Source organism: Saccopteryx leptura, chromosome 9, assembly GCF_036850995.1.
Source record: "Saccopteryx leptura isolate mSacLep1 chromosome 9, mSacLep1_pri_phased_curated, whole genome shotgun sequence".
Classification (NCBI taxonomy): domain Eukaryota; kingdom Metazoa; phylum Chordata; class Mammalia; order Chiroptera; family Emballonuridae; genus Saccopteryx; species Saccopteryx leptura.
The window spans coordinates 40,101,283-40,125,762 of NC_089511.1; the positions used below are offsets into that span (position 1 = coordinate 40,101,283).

General features: G+C 43.8%; 1 protein-coding gene across 2 annotated transcripts in view; it reads left to right on the forward strand.

The window, feature by feature from the left end:
* The window catches only part of KLHDC4 (kelch domain containing 4), a 66,994-nt gene that overhangs the window by 19,042 nt on the left and 23,472 nt on the right, over window positions 1-24,480 (forward strand). For both annotated transcript variants that reach the window (XM_066349330.1, XM_066349331.1), the window contains exon 5: window positions 3,745-3,881. In XM_066349330.1, coding sequence (XP_066205427.1) covers window positions 3,745-3,881 — 137 coding nt within the window. The remainder of the gene's footprint in view (window positions 1-3,744; window positions 3,882-24,480) is intronic.

Below are 24,480 nucleotides of genomic sequence, written 5' to 3' on the forward strand. Positions count from 1 at the left end.
TTATTATTATTTATTCATTTTAGAGGAGAGAGAGAGAGAGAGAGAAAGAAAGAAAGGGAGGGAGGGAGGGAGGGGGGAGGAGCAGGAAGCTTCAACTCCCATATGTGCCTTGACTGGGCAAGCCCAGGGTTTTGAACCGGCAACCTCCCTCACGGTTTTTAACCTGTATCCTCAGCATCCCAGGTCGATGCTTGAAGTTAAATTTTATGTATGTTAGACTGTCTCATATTATCCAACAGGGCAATGAGTCTTTGTTCTTTTTGTTGTTGTTCTTTTTTTCTTTTCATTTTGGTAGTTTTTATTGCCCTTCAAAGTACGAGGATATGCTTTGAACTTGTGAATTATTCATTTTATCTTTGGTATTTTTCAGCTTTTGAAGTTGTTTGGTTATTGATTATTGTTTCCATGACTATTATGTTCATGTTTTCCTTTGAATCTTTGGACCATTTATAACTATTTACAAGTTCCTGTCTGCTAATTTTCTCATTTTTGTCATTTCTGGGTCTCTTTCTATGGACTGACCTTTTCCCTTGTTACTAGTTATATTAGAACTGTATGGTTCGATGTAAGACTGAATATTGCTTGTTGACTGGCTTTTGTTTTCATCTGTCAACAGTTGATGAGTTTTGTTTTGGCAGGTGGTTCAGTCACTTGCAGATCATTGTGATCCTTTTGAAACTTTCTCTAGAGTTTGTTTAACTCTAGGGTATGTCCTTTCTGGGGTCCCAACTGAGTGCTCTGGGTGTTCAGTGATATCTTTCACTATGTCTGGTTGGAAATTGCCTGTCTCTGAGCTCCGTGTAAGTACAGGTTATTTTCACGTTTTCCACCTCAAAGTGGTGGTTCTTTTCCCAGCCTCTCCTGCAGATGTGGAGCTTAGTGCTCAAAAGCTCCAGGGGATTCTGTGTAGATTTCCAGGGTGCTCTTTCCAGTACTGATCCTGCACATTCCAGCTGCCTCAGCTGGCACTCTGACCTTTATCTCCTCAGCTCAGTAAGACCATCTGCTGTGTTGGGCTGCTTTCCCTGCACCAGGGTGCAGAGGCTGCCTCTAGAGGCACAGGGCTCACCTCTCTCATTTACATCCTCAAGGTCACAGTCCTACAATTCCTGTTGTTTAATTCTAGTACTGTCATAGATCTTGTCTAGTTTTCTTGTTTATTATGGGAGGGCTAGTATGAAGTGGGTTGCTGCATCTTGATCAGAAGTGGAAGTCTTATGTTTGTCTCTTTATATTTTTTATTTTTTTCTCTATATATTTTTAAAAAGATTTTATTTATTGATTTTACAGAGAGGGGGAAGGGTAATAGGAAGTATCAACTTGTAGTTGTTTCACTTCACTTGTTCATTGATTGCTTGTGTTATGTGCCTTGACTCAGCAAGCCCAGGGTTTCAAACTGGTGACCTCAGCGTTCCAGTTGGATACTCCATCCACTGTACCGCCACAGGCCAGCTGTCTCTTTCTAGTTTTAATCTTCTCTTGAATAATATATTACCATAGCTCTTTTCTTTGAGGACCAGGTTAATACAAATTCTTCAGATCACTGTCTTTTTTTTTGAAACAGAGAGGGACAGATATGGACAGACAGCCAGGAAGGGAGAGAGATGAGAAGCATCAGTTCTTCATTGCAGCTCCTTAGTTGTTCATTGATTGCTTTCTCATATGTGCCTTAATCAAGGCACTACAGCAGGGCGAGTGACCCCTTGCTCAAGCCAGAGACCTTGGGCTTCAAGCCAGTGACCCCACGCTCAAGCTTATGAGCCTGTGCTCAAGCTGGCGACCTTGGGGTTTTGAACCTGGTCCTCTGTGTCCCAGTCCAACGCTCTATTCACTGCATCACCACCTGGTCAGGAAGATCACTGTCTATTGATACACCTTCCTATAGTCTAGGGGTCAGGAACCTATGGCTCGCGAGCCAGTCGTGGCTCTTTTGATGGCTGCATCTGGCTCACAGAGAAATCTTTAATAAAAAAAATAATGTTAAAAATATAAAACATTCTCATGTATTACAATCCATTTCCTACCACTCATGTTCATGGTTGCGGGTGGCTGGAGCCAGTCACAGCTGTCCTTTAGGACACCAAATTTTTATTGTATAATGCATAACGTACATGGGTTGTTGTACGGCTCTCACAGAATTACATTTTAAAATATGTGGGGTTTCATGGCTCTCTCAGCCAAAAAGGTTCCCGACCCCTGCTATAGTCCCTAGACTTCTGACTGAGACAGACCTGGTATTGTGATTAAGATGTGGGATGGGATGTAACAGGTGAATTGTGGTTTACCTTCTTTTTTGCCTGGAGTTGGGCTTAATTTTTCTTTCTTTCTTTTTTTCTTTTCTTAAGAGAGAGAGGCAGAAACATTGAGTTGTTCATGTATATGCCCTGACTGGGGAATTGAACTGGCAACCTCTGCACTCTAGGACTATGCTCTAACCAACTGAGCTATATGGCCAGAGCTTATTTTTATTTATTTTTTTATTGCTTGATTGATTTTTATTTATTTTTTATTTTTTAAAATATTTTTATTTTATGTTTTATTTATTCATTTTAGAGAGGAGAGGAAGAGACAGAGAGAGAGGAGAGACAGAGAGAGAAAAGGGGGAGGAGCTAGAAGCATCAACTCCCATATGTGCCTTGACCAGGCAAGCCCAGGGTTTCGAACCGGCGACCTCAGCATTTCCAGATCGATGCTTTATCCACTGCGCTACCACAGGTCAAGCTCGCTTGATTGATTTTTAGAGAGAGAGGAGAGAGAGAAGGGTGGAGGAGCAGAGGAGCAGGCAGCATCAACTGTGCTCATGTGCCTTGACTAGGCAAGCCCGGGGCTTCAAACCTGTGACCTCAATATTCCCAGGTCGATGCTTTATCCACTGCGTCAGGGCAATGCTCTTAACCAACTGAGCTAACTGGCCAAGGCCTGGACTGACTGACTTTCTTACTTTTTATTTTTTTTAATAGGGACAGAGAGTCAGAGAGAGGTATAGATAGGGACAGACAGACAGGAATGGAGAGAGATGAGAAGCATCAATCATCAGTTTTTTGTTGCGACACTTTAGTTGATTGCTTTCTCATATGTGCCTTGATCGTGGGTCTTCAGCAAACCAAGTAACCCCTTGCTCAAGCCAGCAGACCAAGTAACCCCTTGCTCAAGCCAGTGACCTTGGGTCCAAACTGGTGAGCTTTTTATTCAAATCAGATGAGCCCGCGCTCAAGCTGGCGACCTCGGGGTCTCAAACCTGGGTCCTCTGCATCCCAGTCCAACACTCTATCCACTGTGCCACCGCCTGGTCAGGCATGCTTAAGTCTTTAAGAAGTAAATGTTAATAATGTTACATGTTTTATTTGTGAGTGTGGTTTTAGGTATACAATGTTTAATAGCTAGGAAAGGGATTGAGGGCAGATTAACAGCTTTATTATATATAATAAAAGAATATACTCTGTCAGTTTGTGTTATAACTGATGTTAACTTTTAACATAATTGTGTCCATTTTAATGGGATGTGGAGTTGTCTAAATATAAATGGATGTTAATTTTGTAGCCTAGCAATGCCTGAAAGTTTGTTTTTGACTTAGGAAGATTTGTTGATGAAGGAGGGAGTTTTCAGGAATTTTCCCCTCAAAGGCAGAAGTGTGGATGTTGGCCGCTACTGCCATGTGCTGTAACCTGGAGGGTGGTGCAGACACTGTAGAGCCAGTCAGGAGCTGTGTGTTTCTGCCCTGACCCGTCACCTTTCTTTTCACAGGCTGTGGTGGTGCCTCAAGGTGGTGGGCAGCTGTGGATCTTTGGAGGGGAGTTTGCTTCTCCAGATGGAGAGCAGTTTTATCACTACAAGGATCTTTGGGTTCTGCATTTGGCCACCAAGACCTGGGAACAAGTCAGGTAAGGTGCTAGGTGATGAGCCAGCGTCTGGGCCCAGCTTCTGTTGGTGCCAGCATGCTGGATTCACAGTAATGGGATCAAATTTCATAGAATTTCAGGGCTTTGAGGAGCACAGCCCTCAAAGCTTCGAGGGACCAACTTCGCTGGTAACTGCAGTAAGAGAAGAGCTCGTTTCTCTGGACCCTTCACAGAGAAGCCCTGCTGCCTGCTGCCTGGCTTTGCTACAGTCGCTGGGAGCAGCACTGCACCTGGGCTTATTTTCTTGTTCTTTCCTAGTTTGCATTACATTAATCATATTTTAAAGCATTCTTCTTCTGGGCCATCTGTTCATCTCCTGAAAGGCTCTCTGGGTTTTAGCTTGCTGGAATGGAGCTGTGGTATTTACTCAGAGGGAGTGCTCTTTCTAGGTCTAGTTGACATAGAAATAGCGGATCCCATAAGATGAACTAGGGGGAAGCCTTTATATTGCTCTTAATTGTTCTTCAATATACGAGGTTCAGCCATCATTGGAGCCTGATTTCTGCATCTTTTGATGACGTTGGTATGTGTTTGTCACATTTACCACCGCACTTCATCACTAGTGTCAGTGGTCACCACTGCATGCCTGACTCTGTGTGGACAGACAGATCTGCCTGTTTATGAGAAGAAGCCTAGGAGAGCAACAGATTGAAAGACTAAGTTGGCTTCATTTTCTGGGGTGCACATGCCTGCTTGCTGGGCTGTGTACACCATGTTGCAGGGTGCCTTCTCTCCACTGCTAAAGCAGCACACCAGAGTTTTCACCTCAGGGGAGCAGGCAGCTGCACTGTGGAATTCAGTAGTGGTGCAAAGTGTTTGCAGCTGCTGGGACTTTCCTCAGAGGAAAGTCTTCCTCCCTGGAGAGGGTGCTTGGTTGTTTGGTGCTGAGCCTCTTAGGAGACAGCAATGGTGGGCTATGGAGGCCTGATCTTACTGGCCTTAGGATTGAAGTGGAACTATGTAAAGAGTCCATTGTGCAAGTGGGAAGTGTAAGTAGATTCCCCCAGCTGGGCTAACCTGGAGAGGGGCCCAGAGGGCCATCTGAATTAGATCGGAACCATAAAGAGCCTTGGTGGCATTACCAGTTAGTGACTTACTGCCCTTTTTCTCACATGCTTTGGGAAGTGTTATCATCTTAGTAGATGCAGCAGTCAGGAAATTATTTTCATATTAAAATTGATTTCATTATGTATGTATTGAAATTGAGTCATTTTCTCTAAAGTTTTTAGGCCCAGAGCATGTAATCTGTTGCTTTGTTTTGCTTCAGTTACTTTTTTGAACATCAGTTTTGTTTTTTCATTGTTGGCGAATTGATTCTTGATATTTTCATAGCATTTTTATCAGCTTTGGGCACTATTTGTCCAAATTTATGGATGAAGGACAATAAATCTCAATATGAAGGAATGGGTACAACTCTAGTAGGCACCCAGCTGGGCCTAAAGTTATCAATAGCACATCTGTGGGGTGTTCCTGCAGGGACATTCTAAGCTGCTTTGAGACATGCACACTTTCTTGTGGCCTTCAGCCTTTTCTGGTTCTATAACATGTATTGTGGGTGTTTGTTCCAAGGAAGCAGGGAGGCTGTATTGATGTGTGGTCAGTCGGGGAGCCCTTTGAATAGCTCACTGTGGCTGCTGGCCCCCAGCCAGCCAGAGGTGCCACCTTCACCTTATTGCACAGTTCTAGCTTCTTCCTGTTACTGTTGGCTCGTTTAGGTTCCCACAGCATTTGAGGCATCTGTCCTAAATCAGAAATTGTCTCTGATAAACATCTCTCTCACTACTTGAATGCTTGTATATTGTAACTAAAATGTGAGAATGTTTTTAAAGGTATAGTATAGAAGTATAGAACCTATTAACTAATGTGAAACTACAAAGGTAAAAGTTCAGTTGCCATTTTTTTTTTAAGCAAAGGAGAGAGAGGGACAGACAGGAAGAGAGAGAGATGAGAAGCATCAACTTGTTGCGGCACTTCAGTTCATTGATTGCTTTCTCATGTGTGCCTTGATGGGGGGCAGGGGGCTCCAGCCGAGCCAGTGACCCTTTGCTCAAGCCAGTGACCCTGCACTCAAGCCTGCAATCTTGCAGTCAAGCTGACGACCCTGCACTCAAGCTAGTGAGCCCGTGCTGAAGCCAGTGACCTTGGGGTTTCAAACCTGAGTCTTCAGTGTCTCAAGTCGACACTCTATCCACTGCTCTACCATCTGGTCAGGCCAGTTGCTATTCTTTTTTTTTTTTGAGAATGTGGCACTTTTTATTATTTATTTATTTATTTATTTTTATTTTTTTACAGGGCAGAGAGAGAGTCAGATAGAGGGATAGATAGGGACAGACAGACAGGAATGGAGAGAGATGAGAAGCATCAATCACCAGTTTTTCGTTGCAACATTGTAGTTGTTCATTGATTGCTTTCTCACATATGCCATGACCGCAGGCCTTTAGCAGACCGAGTAACCCCCTGCTCGAGCCATCGACCTTGGGTCCATGCTAGTGAGCTTTTTTGCTCAAGCCAGATGAGCCCACGCTCAAGCTGGCTATCCTGGGGTCTCAAACCTGGGTCCTTCCGCATCCCAGTCCGACGCTTTATCCACTGCGCCACCGCCTGGTCAGGCCAGTTGCTATTCTTAAGCCTTTTATTTTATTCTAGATAGAGTGGTGGAGCAGGAAAAGGATTATGTGCTGTATTTTTTTTTGTCTAAATTGCTGTTTTTCAAGCCTTCCTTCGGGTGGTGGTCTCTGGTTCTTTATGGGTGAGCTGAGCAGAGAGACTGGCAAGTTGTTGCTTTGAGCTGTTCCCTTTGGCGGCTCGGGTGTGATGGGTGTATTTCACTGGAACCCATGGTCCCTGAGGGCCATGTGGGAGTGTCTGTCTGCCTAGCAAGGTTCAGCCTATTGAGTACAGATCTGGAAGTCAGGAGATGGAGGGTTTGTCCCCAGCGTTGCCTCTTTGTTTGCCAGGAGATTTTAAATGACCAGCTTAATTTCTGTGTTTCTACTGTTCAACAAAGTTCAGATACTGCTGCCCCACATACTTATGGTTATAAGATGCCTTATGTTTGAGGCTTACTCAGTTTTGAAGGCTCCTACTGGGATGCAGAAAATCATACATAAAGGTCATGCATGAGATACTCTTTGCCAGATGTCCATTTCCCTATCTTTGTTGTCTCCCAGCCTTATTCATGCTGGTGCTGACCTCCAGCCTTCCTAAAATGCTCAGTGCCTTGACCATCCCCACAGCTGCAGCCCTTCCACCCACCTTGCCTTGTTGAGGAGAGTGCACCCTTCTTTTGCTGGTACAGTTGTCTACAACTGTTTCCTTCGTGCATAGGAAACAAGTGTATCTTGGACAGGGCTTTTTAAGTCAGTGCACCAGGATTCACAAGAGATCAGTAGATCTGGCCATATGAAATGTTAAAGTTTTTGTGTGGGAAATGATGGCACAAAGAAAGTTCAGGATAGTGACAAATAGGTAGAGTAGTAGAGTACCTACAGCATAAAGTGAACTTGTATTAAAAAGAGACCTTCTGTAAGGTAGTAAGTAACGAGCAGCTTGACAGAAAGCTGAGCAAAGGACATAAAAAGACAAGTTGTAAATGCCAAACATTTAAAAAGAGGAGTCCTATTCAGTGTTGGTGAGGGTTGGGAAAACTGGTGCTGGTTAGAACATTGGCAGTGACCGGTGGTGGCGCAGTGGATAGAACATCGACCTCAGCATTCCTTGTTCGAAACCCCGAGGTTACTGGCTTTTTTTTTTTTTTTTTTTTTTTTGTATTTTTCTGAAGCTGGAAACGGGGAGAGACAGTCAGACTCCCGCATGCGCCCAACCGGATCCACCCGGCACGCCCACCAGGGGGCGATGCTCTGCCCCTCCGGGGGGTCGCTCTGCCGCGACCAGAACCACTCTAGCGCCTGGGGCAGAGGCCAAGGAGCCATCCCCAGCTCCCAGGCCATCTTTGCTCCAATGGAGCCTCGGCTGAGGGAGGGGAAGAGAGAGACAGAGAGGAAGGAGGGGGTGGGGGTGGAGAAGCAAATGGGCGCTTCTCCTATGTGCCCTAGCCGGGAATCGAACCCAGGTCCCCCGCACGCCAGGCCGACGCTCTACCGCTGAGCCAACTGGCCAGGGCCCCGAGGTTACTGGCTTTAATGCAGGGTCATCCAGCTTGAGCACAGGGTTGCTGGCTTGAGCAAGGGGCCACTGACTTGGATAGAGCCCCCTGGTCATGGTATGTATGAGGATCAATCAAGGAACAATTAAAGTGACAACACTAAAGTTTATGTTTCTCATCTCTCTCCCTTTCTCAATAAAATAAAAGAAAAAGAACCTGACATGTGGAAGCACATTGGATAAAGTGTTGACCTGGAATGCTGAGGTCACTGGTTCAAAACCTTGCGCTTGCCTGGTCAAGGCACATACGAGAAACAACTATGAGTTGATGCTTCCCTATCCTATCCCCCTTTCTCTCTCTCTCTTTCTCTTTCTCTCCTCTCTCTAAAACCAATAAATAAAATCTTTAAAATATAAATTAATTAATTAGAAAGAAAAAAGTGGCACAGTGGATAAAGTGTCGACCTGGAATTCTGAGGTCACCAATCCAAAACCCTAGGCTTGCTCAGTCAGGGCACATATGAGAAGCAACTATGAGTTGATGCTTCCCACTCCCTGCCCCCACCATTTCTCTCTCTCTAAAAATCAGTAAATAAAAAAATTTTTTTTTTTCTAAGTGAGAGGAGGGGAGATAGATAGATTCCAGCATGTGCCCTGATGGATCCACCTGGTAACGGAGCTGTCCTTAGCGCTCTAGGCCTACGCTTGCACCAACTGAGCTACCGGCTGCAGGAGAGGAAAGGAGAAGGAGGAAAGGGAAGGGGAGAGAAGCATGTAGTCACTTCTCATGTGTGCTCTGACTGGGAATCGAACCTAGGACATCTGCACACTGGGCCGATGCTCTACCCACTGAGCCAACTGGTCAGGGCCAATAAATCTTTTATTTTTTTTATTTTTAAGATTTCATTTATTCATTTTAAAAAGGAGACAGAAAAAAAGAGAGAATGGGGGAGGAGCAGGAAGCATCAATTCCTATATGTGCCTTGACCAGGGTTTCAAAACTGGTGACACCATTCCAGGTTGACGGTTTATCCACTGTGCCAGCACAGGTCAGGCAATAAAATCTTAAAAAAAAAAAAAAAAAAAATACAGCCCTGGCCGGTTTTCTCAGTGGTAGAGCATCAGCCTGGCGTGTGGGAGTCCCAGGTTTGATTCCCGGCCAGGGCACACAGGAGAAGCACCCATCTGCTTCTCTACCCCTCCCCCTCTCCTTCCTCTCTGTCTCTCTCTTCCCCTCCCGCAGCCAAGGCTCCATTGGAGCAAAGTTGGCCCAGGCACTGAAGATGGCTCTGTGGCCTCTGCCTCAGGCGCTAGAATGGCTCTGGTTGCGGCAGAGCGACGCCCCAGATGGGCAGAGCATCACCCCCTGGTGGGCATGCCAGGTGGATCCCAGCCGGGCGCATGCAGGAGTCTGTCTGACTGCCTCTCCGTTTCCAACTTCAGAAAAATACAAAATAAAAATAAAAATACTCCCTGGCTAGATGGCTTGGTTGGCTAGAACACTGTCCTGAATCATAGAGGTTGCCAGTTTGATCCCTGGTCAGGGCACATACAGGAACAGGTTAATGTTCTTGTCTCTCTCTCTCCCCTTCTCTCTCTCTCTAAAATCAAAATAAACACTTAAAAAAAATGTCAGCAGTATCTATCATTCCATCATATTTTTATTTCTTTTTTATTTTATTATTATTTTTTTTTACAGAGACAGAGAGAGAGTCAGAGAGAGGGATAGATAGGGACAGACAGACAGGAACAGAGAGAGATGAGAAGCATCAATCATTAGTTTTTCGTTGCAACACCTTAGTTCATTGATTGCCCTCTTATATGTGCCTTGACTGCGGGCCCTCTGCAGACCGACTAACCCCTCACTCAAGCCAGCTACCTCGGGTCCAAGCTGGTGAGCTTTTGCTCAAACCAGATGAGCCCGTGCTCAAGCTTGCAACCTCGGGGTCTCGAACCTGGGTCCTTCCACATCCCAGTCCAACGCTCTATCCACTGCGCCACCGCCTGGTCGGGCAACAATGGGATTTTGATGGGATTGCTTTTATTTATAGCTTGCACTTAGGGAGAGGGGCATCTTTCTGATCCTCACTCTTCCCAATCAATAACATTGTACTTATCTCCATTTAGTTAGGTTCAGGGGTTTTTTTTCCTTCTTTTCCAGGTGAGAGGAGGGGAGATAGAGACAGACTCCCACATGCACCCTGACCAGGATCCACGCAGCAACCCCATCTGGGGCCAGTGCTCATAACTGAGCTATTTTTAACGCATGAGGCTGGGGCTCCACGGAGCCATCCTCAGCACCCAGGGCTGATGCGCTCTAATTAATTGAGCCATGGCTGCAGGAGAGGGAAAGAGAGAGAGAGAAGGTGGAGGGGGAGCGTTGGAGAAATAGATGGTTGCTTCTCTTGTGTGCCCTGACTAGGGATTGAGCCCGGGACATCCACACACCAGGCTAACGCTCTGCCACTGAGCCAGCCAGCCAGAGCTTAGTTAGGTTCAGTGTTTATCCTTCAGTAAAGTTCCAGACAACCTAGAAGTAAACTTGAAAAGTCAAAGATGTGTGTGTTTCTAAAACCTTTAAGTCATGTCTCGTCTCTGAGACACTGCTTGGCACCCCCACGCTTAGTGTGAAGAGGCCTGGTTTCCAGCACTCCTGCAACACACACCATGCTTGTTTGGGTGCTGGTCTTGTTTGTTCAGTGTTGGTCCTCACTTTGTAGTGTAACAGTGCTAGACTCCTGGAAGGCTGCCCCATGCCATCAGCAGTTTTTCTGGCCTTATCTACACTTAGAAGGGGTACCTTCAAGCAGATGTCCCAGCAGGAGTAGTTGGGATACTTGGCAGCCTGGGGAGATGGCTCAGCACTGAGATCTCTATTCTCTATTAAGTGATTCTCACTTTTATGTATCAAGTAGTAAGTACATAGGGAGCTGTAAATGCATATTCCTGCCCTCACCCTAAATATCAAGTCTGAATTATATCAGGTTTAAGATGGGGTTCAGGAATCTGCATTTTACATGAACTCTCTTAGCTACCCTAATTCAGGCAGCTTTGGACCACAGCTGGAGGCCTCGTCTACCGGCCCATCAGCCTTGGTTACAGATGGGTCTCATACTGATTTTGAGCATTGTTCACTGATGTGAAAAGATGTCTGCTGCCTTTTCAGAAGTAAGAAAACTCAAGTAAAATGCTTCTTTGGTACACAACAATTCAAATCATGAAGGTATAGCTATTGTAATTTACTAATTATTTCAAAATGGAGGTATCACCTCACTGTTGTTCAGCAGGGCTGTGCAGGCTTCATTGACAAGACCCAGTATAACTGTGGATAAGTGCAGGTAAACTGTTAAAGCCTGTCTGCTGAGTCCATGTGGGCTTTTGACTTAGAGCTGCTGCTTGTAATTAGACTTGGTTATTAGTACACTGATGTAATGGCTGCTACTGAAAGAAGATTACTAAGTTTATGCTCTGTAATTTCTTTTTTAATTGATGTAAAAGAAAAGTAAGTTGATTTAGCCAAAATGAAGACTGGTTTTTCCATTTCTGGGGAAGACTGTTCAGCCTGGGCAAGTCCACATGATGTGGGCTCATATCACTGAAGTGCACAGGAGGATTTCACTATCAACTGAATTTATTTTGTCAAAAGGATCTGGCCAGGCACTCTGCATTCACTTTTTGTGACTATTTTTCACTCCCGTGGCGGTAGTTTTACTGTTGAGGAGCCTGAGAGCAAGAAAGGTTATATGTTGGTAAAGGCCAACAGAGGCCAGATTAAATCAGCATCTGTATTTAGTCCCTTTCCTGACTTTTAAACAGGTTTTTCTCATTGGCAGGTGGGGTGGATTCTCTCTTGCTAGCTGGCGACTTTTGATTTACATATGTGTTTTTTTCAATGCTGATGTTCTGATTCAAGGTAGCTAGGCTTCTGATACAACAAATGCATTCAGCCTATCTCTTTATGGGCTGTCTGAAAAACAACAGCAGGAAAAGGCAGGGCCTGCATGGAGTAATTAGAACTGTTCCGATGCCCGAAGTCAGGTGCAGTTCCTGCAGCTTCCTGTGTTGAGCATGGAGCTGCACAGGACGCTGAGTGCGGAAACAAGAGCACAGGCTCTGATCACCTCCTCCTTGTGCCTTTTCCTGCCGGGGGAAGCCACTGTCTACTCAGAGGATGGCCTCTCCAAATTGTGCTGATGGCCCAAAAGAGACCAAAGGTAGGTTTAGTTTTTGTAAAAGTGTTTTTTCTTTTTTTAAAGTAAACTTTAATGAAGTAAACTATATAGAGAGAAAAGCACACAGTCATGCAGCTTGATGCATTTTATAAAGTAAATGCACCTGTCTGCTCAGGTCCAGGAAACAGTGCTGTTAGCGTCCAATAAGCCCCAGTGCCCACTTCTTGGTTTGAACATCATATAAATGGACTATGGCATCTGGTATTTTTCACAGATTGATATTTTTGTGAGATTTATCTGTGTTGCATGGGGTAATAGTTTGTATTTTGGTGCTGTATAATATTCCATTGTAGAAACAGGTCACTGTGTTTGACTAATGGTGGGCATTGGAAAGTTACCAGTTTCTGCTTATAAAAATGGTGCTGCTGTCAGCATTCTTTTACACATCTTATGATGAACATATGTATGTGTTTCCATTAAGTTTATGTGTAAAGAGTGGAATGAGGTGTTGGGGCATAGGGTTGCACATGTTCAGCTGTAGCCTGCCCTGACAAACCATTTCCCACACTGGTAGCGCTGAGTTACAGAACCACGAGCTGGGCGGAGAACTGCTGTCCAGCCAGGCCAGCGCTTGGCATGTTCACCTTTCTGGTTTTTGCAGTTCTAGGGGTGTTTCTGTAGCATATTTGACAACAAACGGACACTGGGTAACCTTTTGTTGTCTTCATGTATACACATTTTTTATTCTAGCAACAAATATTTACTTGACATTTAACAGTTTGAAAATTAGAGGAAAAATCATAAAGTTACATCAAGAAGACCAAAGTTTAAATGAAAAGGCAGCATCGACTTCCTCATTTTATGTTGGATGTGCACAGCCAGCTTTTGGCAGATATTTTGGGATTTCCTGCGTATCTTCAGTGGAAGGTACCTGCAAAACTGTCCCTAAGTAAGAAAGGGGGGGACTGCTTTGAGGGAAAACAGCTGTGTTAGGCTTGCTCGATTCTGCTTTGCCTGATTGGTGCATGAGCACGTGGCGGAGCCATGTGTGTGTTGCTTATGTAAGGCTACGGGTGCTTGCCCTCAGGGTGGATGGCTGATTGCCTGCCCACCACTGTGAGGGGCCATTTTGCTGTTTGTTCGCCTGCTGCCATGAAAAGCGGTTTTCCCATGCCGGATAGCTCGTCCACTTTTGCAAGACTCTGTTAAACGAGAATGGACCTATGCTTTCTGGCTCTTCAATTTCTCTACCATGTGCTCGAATCCAGTGTGACCCTGCCTGGCCTCGGCCACTAGCTTTACATTTGGCAACATAGATTCTATATACTAACATTTTATTTTCATAAAATAGCCTTTCTTTTCTGACTATATCTGCTCCAAGGGTTAGGGAAGCAAAGTGGGTGGGTGTCTGTTTTAAAGATGTGTACACCTACATGAGTTTGAGGGAAGTTGAACACCAAATGCCATGCCCACTGTGTCACTCACAGTAGAGAAGCTGTTGCCATGTTTCACAGTGGAGGTCCTGCAGCGAGGAGAAAGATAGAATTACCCTGACCCTCCCATTTAAGCAAACGAGTGTCTGATAATTGAAGGTATACCTGTGATTATCAACAAAAACAATCTTAAAAAAAAACCTTGAAATAGTGAAACACTAGAAGGACCTAGTGTCTTAGCCTACTCAGGCTGCTGTAACAGAGCACTATAGATTGGAGGGACTTACAAACAGACATTGATTTTTCCAGCTCTGGAGGTCAGAAGTCCATGATTAAAGCTCCAGCAGTTTTAGTGTCTGGTGAGAGCCTACTTCCTGGTTTGTAGATGGCTGTCTTGCTGTGTCCTCACATGGCCTTTATTTTTTTGCTCACGGAGAGCTCTCTTCCTCTTGTTATAAAGGCCCTGATGCCATCACAGGTCTTCACCCTCATGACCTCGTCTAAACCTGGTCACTCCCAAAGCCCCACCTCCATATAATAGCATCACACTGGGGTTAGGGTTTCAACATATGAATTTGGTGGATGGGGGGTGGGAGAGGAGACGCAAACATTCAGCCCATAACAGCTAGCATCTGGTGTTTGCAAAGAGTTTTCTTTTGACAAAGATTGGTGTACCAGTGAGGGTCTGATTAAGAAGACATGAAGGTGATTGGTCACACCTGTGGTGGATAAAGCCAAACCAGTGGGAACAGCTAGAAGGCACATCCCACTGCTAGGCTGTGCGGGTGGTGTGGGGGTCTGGAACTGAAGGAGATGTTGATGCTACTGAGAAGGTGCCAAGGGAAAGGGGCTCTGTTCTGGTTCCTTCCTTCTTCTCTATGTACCCCTAGTCTTCCACTGGTGCTTCTTGTCCTGGTGGGACTTCTCTGATGCTGAGCAAAGCTGGAAGAGTGTAATGCTGGTGACCGAGGCTAGGCAGGTTTACATTGGATTCGAACAGATGGTAGAGAAACTGTGGAGCCAGAAAGGGTTGGGCCGTTCCTGTTTAATAGAGTCTTGAAACGGCGGATGAGCAAACAGGCAGGAAAACCACTTCTCATAGCAGCAGGCAAACAGCAAAAAACAGCCCCTTAAAGTGGCGGGCAGGCAATCCACAATCCGCCCTGAGGAAAAGCACCTGTAGCCTTACATAGGCTATGCACATGTAGCTCTGCCACGTGCTCATGCACTAATCATGCAGAGTACAAGTGAGCAAGCCTAACATAGCTGTTTTCCCAACAGAGGAACTGCACATGTCACAGATAGCATGCCTGGGCACTTTCTTTAATCGTAGTGGGTCTGCTCTACCAGTTCAAGTTTGGTTAGGTCAACCGGCCACACTCCAAAGCCAGCATTTCTAAAGGCGAACCCCACTTTCCTCCCTTATGCCCTGGAGGAGATGCAGTTGGGCAAGGGGAGAAAGATTTTGACACCCTTTCTCCATTTATTTCTAAAGCTGGTGCCATTCTAACTAGTGATTTGTGACTCTAAACCACAACAAGGAAGTCAGGCTAGTTATAGGACTCAGCTATTTTCAGGTGTTTTTTATATACCTGTTTGGTCCAAGTTCAGAGGCAAGAGATGTAAGGCTGTGAGGCACTGGGAGCTGGGGGCACAAAGAGCTTGGGGCAGATAGGATATAGTTCATTAGCAATGGCAGCCGAGTGCAGTAAGTACGGCAGCAGCAACAGCAGCAGCCTGACGCAGTGCGAAGGCATTTTATAGTAAAATCACACAAAAGTGGCACCAAGCCATGAGTACAAAAAGTGGGGGTAACATTTTCAGTTACATAAGTTGGGCACACATGCGTGCCATCCCCAGCCTGTTTCCCTTAGTCATTAAATGGGCCAGGTCTGACGTAGCTGACCTGTCAACACTGACTCCACCTTGTGCAGGCTATTTACCAATTCTTGGAAAACCAACTTCCACACAATACCTTTAAAAAAAAATCACCCTTTCAAAATATTTAATTTAATGGTTTTTAGCATATTCAGAGTTGTACAACTACCACAGCAAAGTAAATATAGAATGTTTCCATCACCCCAAAAAGACACCATTTCCACTGTTGTTCACCCCACATTCGTTCTTTCCCCTAGTCTCTGGTCACATTTAACCTGCTTACAGTTTCTCTGGATTTGATTTTTCTAGATCTTTCATGAAACTGTGTATCATCCTACATATGTGTTCTTTTGTGACTGGCTTATACCTAGCATAATTTTTTTAAGGTTTATCCATTCTGTTTTATGTGTCAATTTCTTTTATGGCTATATATAAATATTTCATTGTTTTGATATGCCACATTTTATTCATTCATTCATTGATGGACATTTGAGTTTTCTCTACTGTCCACACTTGAGAGTAATGCTGCAATGAACGTTTGTGTACAACTAATACAGTTTTATATGCATTGAAGTACTTAGTATATGATCAATAAAAATTGATTGAATGAAAAAATATACTGTGTAAGTGTGTGCGTGCGCGTGTGTGCACTCACTGTTTCCTGTTGATTTGGGAAGGGATCCAATGTTTGTGGAGTCTTCAGCTAAACCTACTTAGTGCATGTATCTTAAAACTGTGTCTGAGAAAAGTTGACATCTTAGAAGAATTATAAACAAAATGATTCAGAGTTATTTCTATGATCCTGTTGCAAAGGTCAGTAATGAGTTAGCTGAAATCAGGCCATGCCCTTTAATTATAAAGTACATGGATCATGGGTTGTGAAACATACATGTGGAAATGGAAACACATGTGCTCTGCTCTGTGGCTTCTCTAGTGAGCTAGTTGGGCTCAGACTGGGGTTTTGGACCTCCTAGTTGGACAGATTTCATTAACAGCCATGCAGCAAGCAACTCCTTGTGAACCCCTAGAAGTGAGAGTGGAAGCTTGTGTGGATTCCCTGCTCTTTCACTGCCAATGGTCAATCTTTTTGATGAGTTTGTGCATGAGAAGGGAGGGAGGACAAACACCTAGAGTGTGCCTGATTTGTAGGAAAATCGAGGAGTATGGCAAAGGATGTGTGAAATTGAAGACTGTCAGTAAGGTAAGTGGTTGTTTTTTGGCCCATAGATTTCTTTCTTTTCTTTCTTTTTTGGTGACAGAGACAGAGAGAGGGACAGATAGGGACAGACAGAGAGACAGGAAGGTAGAGAGATGAGAAGCATCAGTTCTTCATTGTGGCACCTTAGTTGTTCATTGATTGATTTCTCATATGTGCCTTGACCAGGGGCTACAGCAGACCAAATGAGCCCTTGCTCAAGGCAGGGACCTTGGGCTCAAGCTGGTGAGCCTTGCTCAAACCAGATGAGCCCACGCTCTAGCCGGCTACTTCGGGGTTTCAAACCTGGGTCCTCCGTGTCCCAGACCAATGCTCTATCCACTGCACCACTGCCTGGTTTCTTTAGTTTGAGACCTCTGACTTCATTTGGTATAGTTTAGTGTCCCCCCCCCCCTTTTTTTAAGCACTCGTGTAAGAGCGAAGGACAGTCAGGAAGGGAGAGAGAAGCATCAATTCTTTGTTGCAGCACCTTAGTTGTTCACTGATTGCTTTCTCTTATGTGCCTTGACCAGAAGCTCCAGCCAAGCCAGTGACCTTGGGCTTCAAGCTAGCAACCGTGGGGTCATGCCTGTGATCCCATGCTCAAACTGTTGAGCCTGTGCTCAAGCTCGTGACCTGGGGGTTTTGAACCTGGGTCCTCTGCGTCCCAGGCTAATGCTCTGTCCACCGCACCACTGCGTGGAGAGGCTAGTGTCTTAATTGGTTGTTGGAAGTGCAGGTTCTGGGACTAGATTGCCTTGTCTTAAATTCTGGCTGTGCCACTGACTAGCTTAGTGTGTTTCTTGACTTGTAAGTCTTGATTTTCTCACTTGTAAAATGGGATTAAATGTAATGTCTGTGCCATGCAGTTATTATTATTTTTTAATTTTATTGATTTCAGAGAGAGAGAGAGAGGGGCAGGAACATTGAGCTATTCCTGTATGTGCCTTGACTGGAGATTGAACTGGCAACCTCTATGCTTAAGGATGATGTTCTAACAGACCAAGCTATTCATCCAGGGCCACCATGCAGTTATTGTGAGAAATAAATGCACATAGCATAGAATAAAGACTCCACAAATAGTGGTTTTCTTATTAATAATAATAGTTAAAATAAAAATAAAAGAACACTGATAGATTGCCTGGATTCTAGAGACTGCTATTATTCTGTAAAAGGTGATAAAATACCTTATACTTACTAAACCTCAAATTCATTCTTTGCTTGATTTGACCCTTGGAAAGGTGGGGCCGAATGCCAAAGTGACACTTTGAAATGGAAAGGGCAATGCTTTTGCACACGGTTCCTGCTTGGGCCATGCTGTAACCATTTTTGGAGAAGGGGGCCTTTTCTGGTCTTAGGATGAGCCACTAGACTCAGTTTCCTGTCAGGAAGGCCTGTGTAATGTTGACTCTCAGGTTTTATGAGAGAAAGTTCCTTTGCCCAATAAATGTTTCAGGGCTTTCTGGTAAGGCATAGTACAATAGCATGTAATTGTGTAAGATATAAACTTTGAAATACCTTAGGGAAGCATTTACTTGCCGAGTGTTTAACACTGTTTATACTCTAAGCCCATGGGGTTATTTGATGCTTGTGTATTTTCTTTGAATGTCACCACAGTGGCCTGTTAGAAGGGGCCTGGGTGATGCTGAGTGGCAGCTTGCCTTGTTGGAGTGCTGTTCTGCACATAACTCAGACACACTGAAAGCACTCCCACAATATAGCACATGTGTTTTTGTGCTGTGTGTAGATCTGGCTGAGTACAACATGGGAATTTTTAAAGACTCCATATTTAGGAGTGATGGCAGTTGAAGAGTACCTGTTGGAGATTTAAATATAAACAGGTTTATTTGGGTGACTTTATTTTTCTACAGGGGTATATGAAGTTTTTTTATAGAAAATTTTTCCCATTTTGGTTACAAAGCACAGTGGGTCTTGACTACTGCTAAAAGAAGTAAATTAAGTCCTTCGTGCCTGGATCACCAGAGGACCAGCACCCACTGGATTTATGGGCAGGCAGCTGATAAGAGGCCCATACCTGGTGCACCTCAGCTGCTGGCAGTCATTTAAAGATGATAGCTTAGTGATGCTGTTTCCATAGGTCTCTGGGCCTTTAGGTTCACCACTACTAACATTGGTAGCATTCCATCTCCTGCATAATTTTTTTGAAGTAGAGTTGGACCATACTAGTTGTTCACCAGATTATACATTTAAGTATTACATCAAAGAATTTATCAAAAGGGGGGAGGTTGCTTTTTGCTCAGCACATGTGGTATTTTTCTTATCAGCTTCTCTATAGTGCAGATATACTGTGTGGCCCATTTCCTTGGCACACAGCACACGGGGTTGGAGATGTGTGCCATCTGCTTCAGCCTGTGGAGTGGGGCCAGATCCAGGGAGAGCCCTCTTCCCACCATGCAGAGTGCCAGTCAGTGCCAGTGCCCAGAGATGGTGTGTATTGCAGATGGTGGTGTCACGACATACCTAGATTCTCCTTTTGAGCCTTGTCCACTTGGTAGTTATATTATGAATTTGGATAAGAAAATATGCTTACTAAATTTTTGGGAGAGACAAATTCAGCATCCAAAATTCTCTTTACGAACCAAATCTAGCAAGAGGTATTGAAGTAGATTTGATAAAATCCATTCATTTTGATAACTCTCAGCAAAGTGGGACTAGAAGGAAACATAATAAAAGCCCTATATGACAAACCTACAGCTACCATCATACTCAGTGGGCAATAACTGAAAGCATTTTCTTTAAGATCAGGAACAAGACAAGTATGTTCACTTTCACCACTTTTATTCAACATAGTATGTGGGAAGTCTTAGCCACAGCAGTCAGACAAGAAAAAGAAAGAAAAGACATTCAAATTGGAAAGGAAGACGTAAAACTCATTATTTGCAGATGATATGATGCTGTGTAGATAAGAGAACCCTAAAGATTTCACCAAGAACTATTAAAACTAAAAAATGAATTCAGTAAGGTAGCAGGGCACAAAATATTCAAAAATTGGTTGCATTTTTATACACCAATAATGAACTATCTCAAGGAGAAATTAAGAAAATCCCATTTAGACCCTTACTGGTTGGCTCAGTGGTAGAGCATTGGCCCCAGGTTTGATTCCCAGTCAGGGCACACAGGAGAAGTGCCCTTCTGCTTCTCCACCCATCCCCCTCTTCTTTCTTTCTCTCTCTCCCTTTCCTGTAGCCATGGCTCAATTGGAGCGAGTTGACCCAGGGCACTAAGGATGGCTACATGGCCTCTGCCTCAGGTGCTGAGAAGAGCTCCGTTGCTGAGCAACGGAGCAACACCCCAGATAGGCAGAGCACCACCCCCCTAGTGGGCTTGCTGGGTGGATCCTGGTCGGGGTGCATGCAGGAGTCTGTCTCTCTACCTCCCCTGCTCTCACTGAATAAAAATAAAATCCCATTTATAACTGCATAAAACAAAACAAAAACACCCTATGAATTTAATCAGGGAGGTAAAGACCTATACTCAGAAAACTAAGAAATTGAAGAACATAAAACAGAAGCATATACCATGCTCATGAATAGGAAGAATTAACATCATTATATTGTCCATACTACCCAAGCAATCTATAGATCAGCGGTACTCAACCTGTGGGTCGTTCGACCCCCGCCGGGGTTGCGACCCACAGGTTGAGAACCGCTGCTATAGATTCAATGCAATCCCTACCACTGGCATTTTTCACAGAACTACAATAAATAATCCTAAAGTTTATATGGAACTACAAAAGACCCCGAATACCCAAAGCAATCTTGAGAATGATGAAGAAGATACTGATATCAAACTATATTACAAAGCTATAGTAATCAAAACAGCATGGTACTGGCATAAAAACAGATATATAGATCAGTAGAACAGAAGAGAGAGCCCCCAAATAAACCGATTTCTGTATAATCAGTTAATCTATGACAAATGCAAGAATATAAAATGGGGAAAAGCCTGTCTCTTCAATAAACGGTGTTGGGAAAACTGGACAAATAACATGCAAAAGAAAATAAAGAAACTAGCCCATTTTCTTATACCACATATAAGAATAAACTCAAAATGGATTAAGGACTTACTATAGGACCTGAAACCATAACACTACTGGAAGGAAACATAGGCAGTGAACATTCTGGCATTGCTTTTAGTAATTTTTTTTTGGATATGTCTCCTTAGGCAAGATAAACAAAAAGAACAAGTGGAACTCCATCCAACTAAAAAGTTTTTGCATAGTAAAAAGAAACCATCAAAATGAAAAGACAATTGACTGACTAGTAGAAGATATTTGCCAGTGATACATCCAGTTAGGAGTTAATACCCAAAATCTATAAGGAACTCATACAACTTAACATCAAAATGACAGATTATAAAATGGGCAGAGGACCTGAATATTTTTCCAAAGAGGATGTACATACAGATGGCCAATAGACATGAAAAGGTGCTCAGCATCACTAATCATCAGAGAAATGCAAATTAAAACCACAATGACTATTACCTCACACCTGTCAGTAGCCAAGATATGGAAGGAACCTAAGTGTTCATTGTAGGCAATTGGATAAAGAAGTGATACATATATACAATGTAGTATTACTCGTTCATAAAAAGAATGAAATCTGGCCCTGGCCAGTTGGCTCAGCGGTAGAGCGTCGGCCTAGCGTGCGGAGGACCTGGGTTCGATTCCCGGCCAGGACACACAGGAGAAGCGCCCATTTGCTTCTCCACCCCTCCGCCGCGCTTTCCTCTCTGTCTCTCTCTTCCCTTCCCGCAGCCGAGGTTCCATTGGAGCAAAGATGGCCCAGGCGCTGGGGCTGGCTCTGTGGCCTCTGCCTCAGGTGCTAGAGTGGCTCTGGTCGCAACATGGCGACGCCCAGGATGGGCAGAGCATCGCCCCCTGGTGGGCAGAGCATCGCCCCCTGGTGGGCGTGCCGGGTGGATCCCGGTTGGGCGCATGCGGGAGTCTGTCTGACTGTCTCTCCGTTTCCAGCTTCAGAAAAATGAAAAAAAAAAAAAAAAAAAAGAAGAAGAATGAAATCTTAACCATTTGCAACAACGTTTATGGACCTATAGGGTGTTATGCTAAATGAAATGTCAGAGAAAGATAAATATATTATTTCATTTATACATGGAACCTAGGAAACAAAATGAATGAACAAAACAAATGGACTCGTAGATAGATACAGAGAACAAACTAATTGGTGCAAGGTGGGAGGGAAGTTTGGAGGCTGGAGAAAAAAGCTGAAAGGGAAATAGGAGGTACACATTTAGCATTATAAAATAGACCTGAGGAACTGAACTGAAGTACAGTAGGGGGAATATAGGCAGTAGCATTGTGATAATTGATTGTGGTGTCAGTAGAGTACTAGACTTACTGGGGGATCATGTCATAAATTATCTGAATGTCTACACCAGAAACTATAATATTGAGTGTCAATTGTAATTGAAAATTTTTAAAAATTAAAAATACTTTGATTATGGTTAAAAACTAAATGTAAATATGCTATCAATAAAAGAGATGCTAAAAATTTAGAAACTATTGAAGTGGCATAAATTTTCCTCGTAGATTGCATATAAATACTGGATTAAGATATATGATTTTTTTTTTTTAAGCTGCTCTTGCCTGACCAGGCAGTGGCACAGTGGATAGAGCTTTGGATTGGGACACAGAGGACCCAGGTTCAAAACCTCGAGGTCATCGGCTTGAGCACAGGCTCATCCAGCTTGAGCCATGGGGTCATAGATATGACCCCATGGTTGCTGGCTCTAGCAAGGGGTCACTTGCTCTGCTGTATCCCCTCTCCCCCATAAAGGCACATAAGAGAAAGCAATCAATGAACAACTAAGCAACTAAGGAGCCACAACGAAGAATTAATGCTTCTCATCTCTTTCCCTTCCTGCCTATCTGTCCCTCTCTCTGTCTCTGTTTCTTGCTTAAAAAAAACAAAAAAAAACCCAGCTGCTCTTGCTCATAGAAGAGAGGAATTTAGGACCTGTAATCCTGGTATGCATCAACATATGATGGGACTACCAGAAGGCAATGCTTAAAGGTTGATAAACAGGCCATCACATCCAGGACGCAGGTATTGGTGACTTCTGGACAAGCATAATGGTCATTTTGAGTGACATATTGAAAGGGATGATAATAAAGTGAGGGAATTAGGGGGAGAGGCCAGTGTGATGAAGCATTTGAAGAAAGGTGAGAAGAAATGGAATTTGGGCTGGATTGGAATAAAGGAAGACCCTGTAGGGCCTCACAGTGATCTGTGATGGACTAACTTTTTCTGAAATTTGCTGAAGGGGAGATGTTTAGATTGGGCAACTCAGGCTTCCTTTTTACTCTGAGATGCTACATGTTGGTGTATTCTTCAGGGCATCTGGTTTTGAGGGATGCTGTATAGAAAGATGTATTATATAACTATGGTTCAGGCTGTAACCGTTCTTTGCAGCCTGGAGTTGTTGAGGTCTTTGGAGGACACTGGACTTGACAGTGGGATTCTGTAGGTGGGAGGGCCAGGCCCAGAGAGCAACCAGTGCAAATGTGGTGAGCACAGGTACCTAGGGGGGTTTGATTCCTATGTAGAAAGAAGCTTTTTCACCAGGTTGGTTGTTGTCTTATTTCTGAGTTTTAAGCATTGTTTGTATGTTTTGGATAACAATCTTTTATCAGACGTGCCTTCTGCAAATATTTTCTCCCGGTCTGTGGCTTCTCTTCTAATTTGCTTGATACTGTCTTTTGCAGAGTATAAGATTTAAATTCTGCCTGACCAGGTGGTGGCACAGTGGATAGAACATCGGACTGGGATGCAGAGGACCCAGGTTCGAAACCCCGAGGTTGCCAGCTTGAGTGCGGGCTCATCTGGCTTGAGCAAAAAGCTCACCAGCTTGGACCCAAGGTCACTGGCTTGAGCAAGGGGTCACTTGGTCTGCTGAAGGCCCGTGGTCAAGGCACATATGAGAAAGCAATCAATGAACAACTAAGGTGTCACAACGAAAAACTGATGATTAATACTTCTCAATTCTCTCCGTTCCTGTCTGTCTATCCCTATCTATCCCTCTCTCTGACTCTCTCTCTCTCTCTGTCCCTGTAAAAAAAAATAATAATAAAGTGGTTTTAAAAAAAATTTAAACTTTAATGAAGTTCAACATATCAATTATTTTTTTTAATTTATTCATTTTTAGAGGGGGAGAGAGAGTGAACAAGGGAGAGAGAGAAGGGGGGGAGGAGTAGGAAGCATCAACTCCCATATGTGCCTTGACCATCTAAGCCTGGGGTCTCGAACCAGCGACCTCAGTGTTCCAGGTCGATGCTTTATCCACTGCACCACCACAGGTCAGACTTAATTAATTATTTTACATTAAGATCTGTGATCCATTTTGGGTAAATTTTTGTGAAGGATGTGTAAGATCTGTGTCTTGGTTCATTCCTTTGCATGTGAATGTCCAGTCAGTCCAGCACTGTTTGTTGAAGAGACTATCTTTGCCCCTTTGTCAGAGATCAGTTGACTGTATTTATGGTGGTCTATTTCTGTGGGTTTTGTTCTGTCCCATTGATCTACTTGTTTATTCTTTTCACCAACATCACACTGTCTTGATTACTGTAGCTTTATAGTAAGTAAGGACTAACTCAGTATTAGTCCTTCATCTGTGTTCTTCTTTCATCCTGTGTTGGCTGATATTTTTGCCTCTCCATAAAAATACTTTAGAATCAGTATGTTGGTATTCATAAAATAATTTGCTAGGATTTTGATTGAGGTACATTGAATTTAGAAATCAAATTGGGAAGAATTGACATC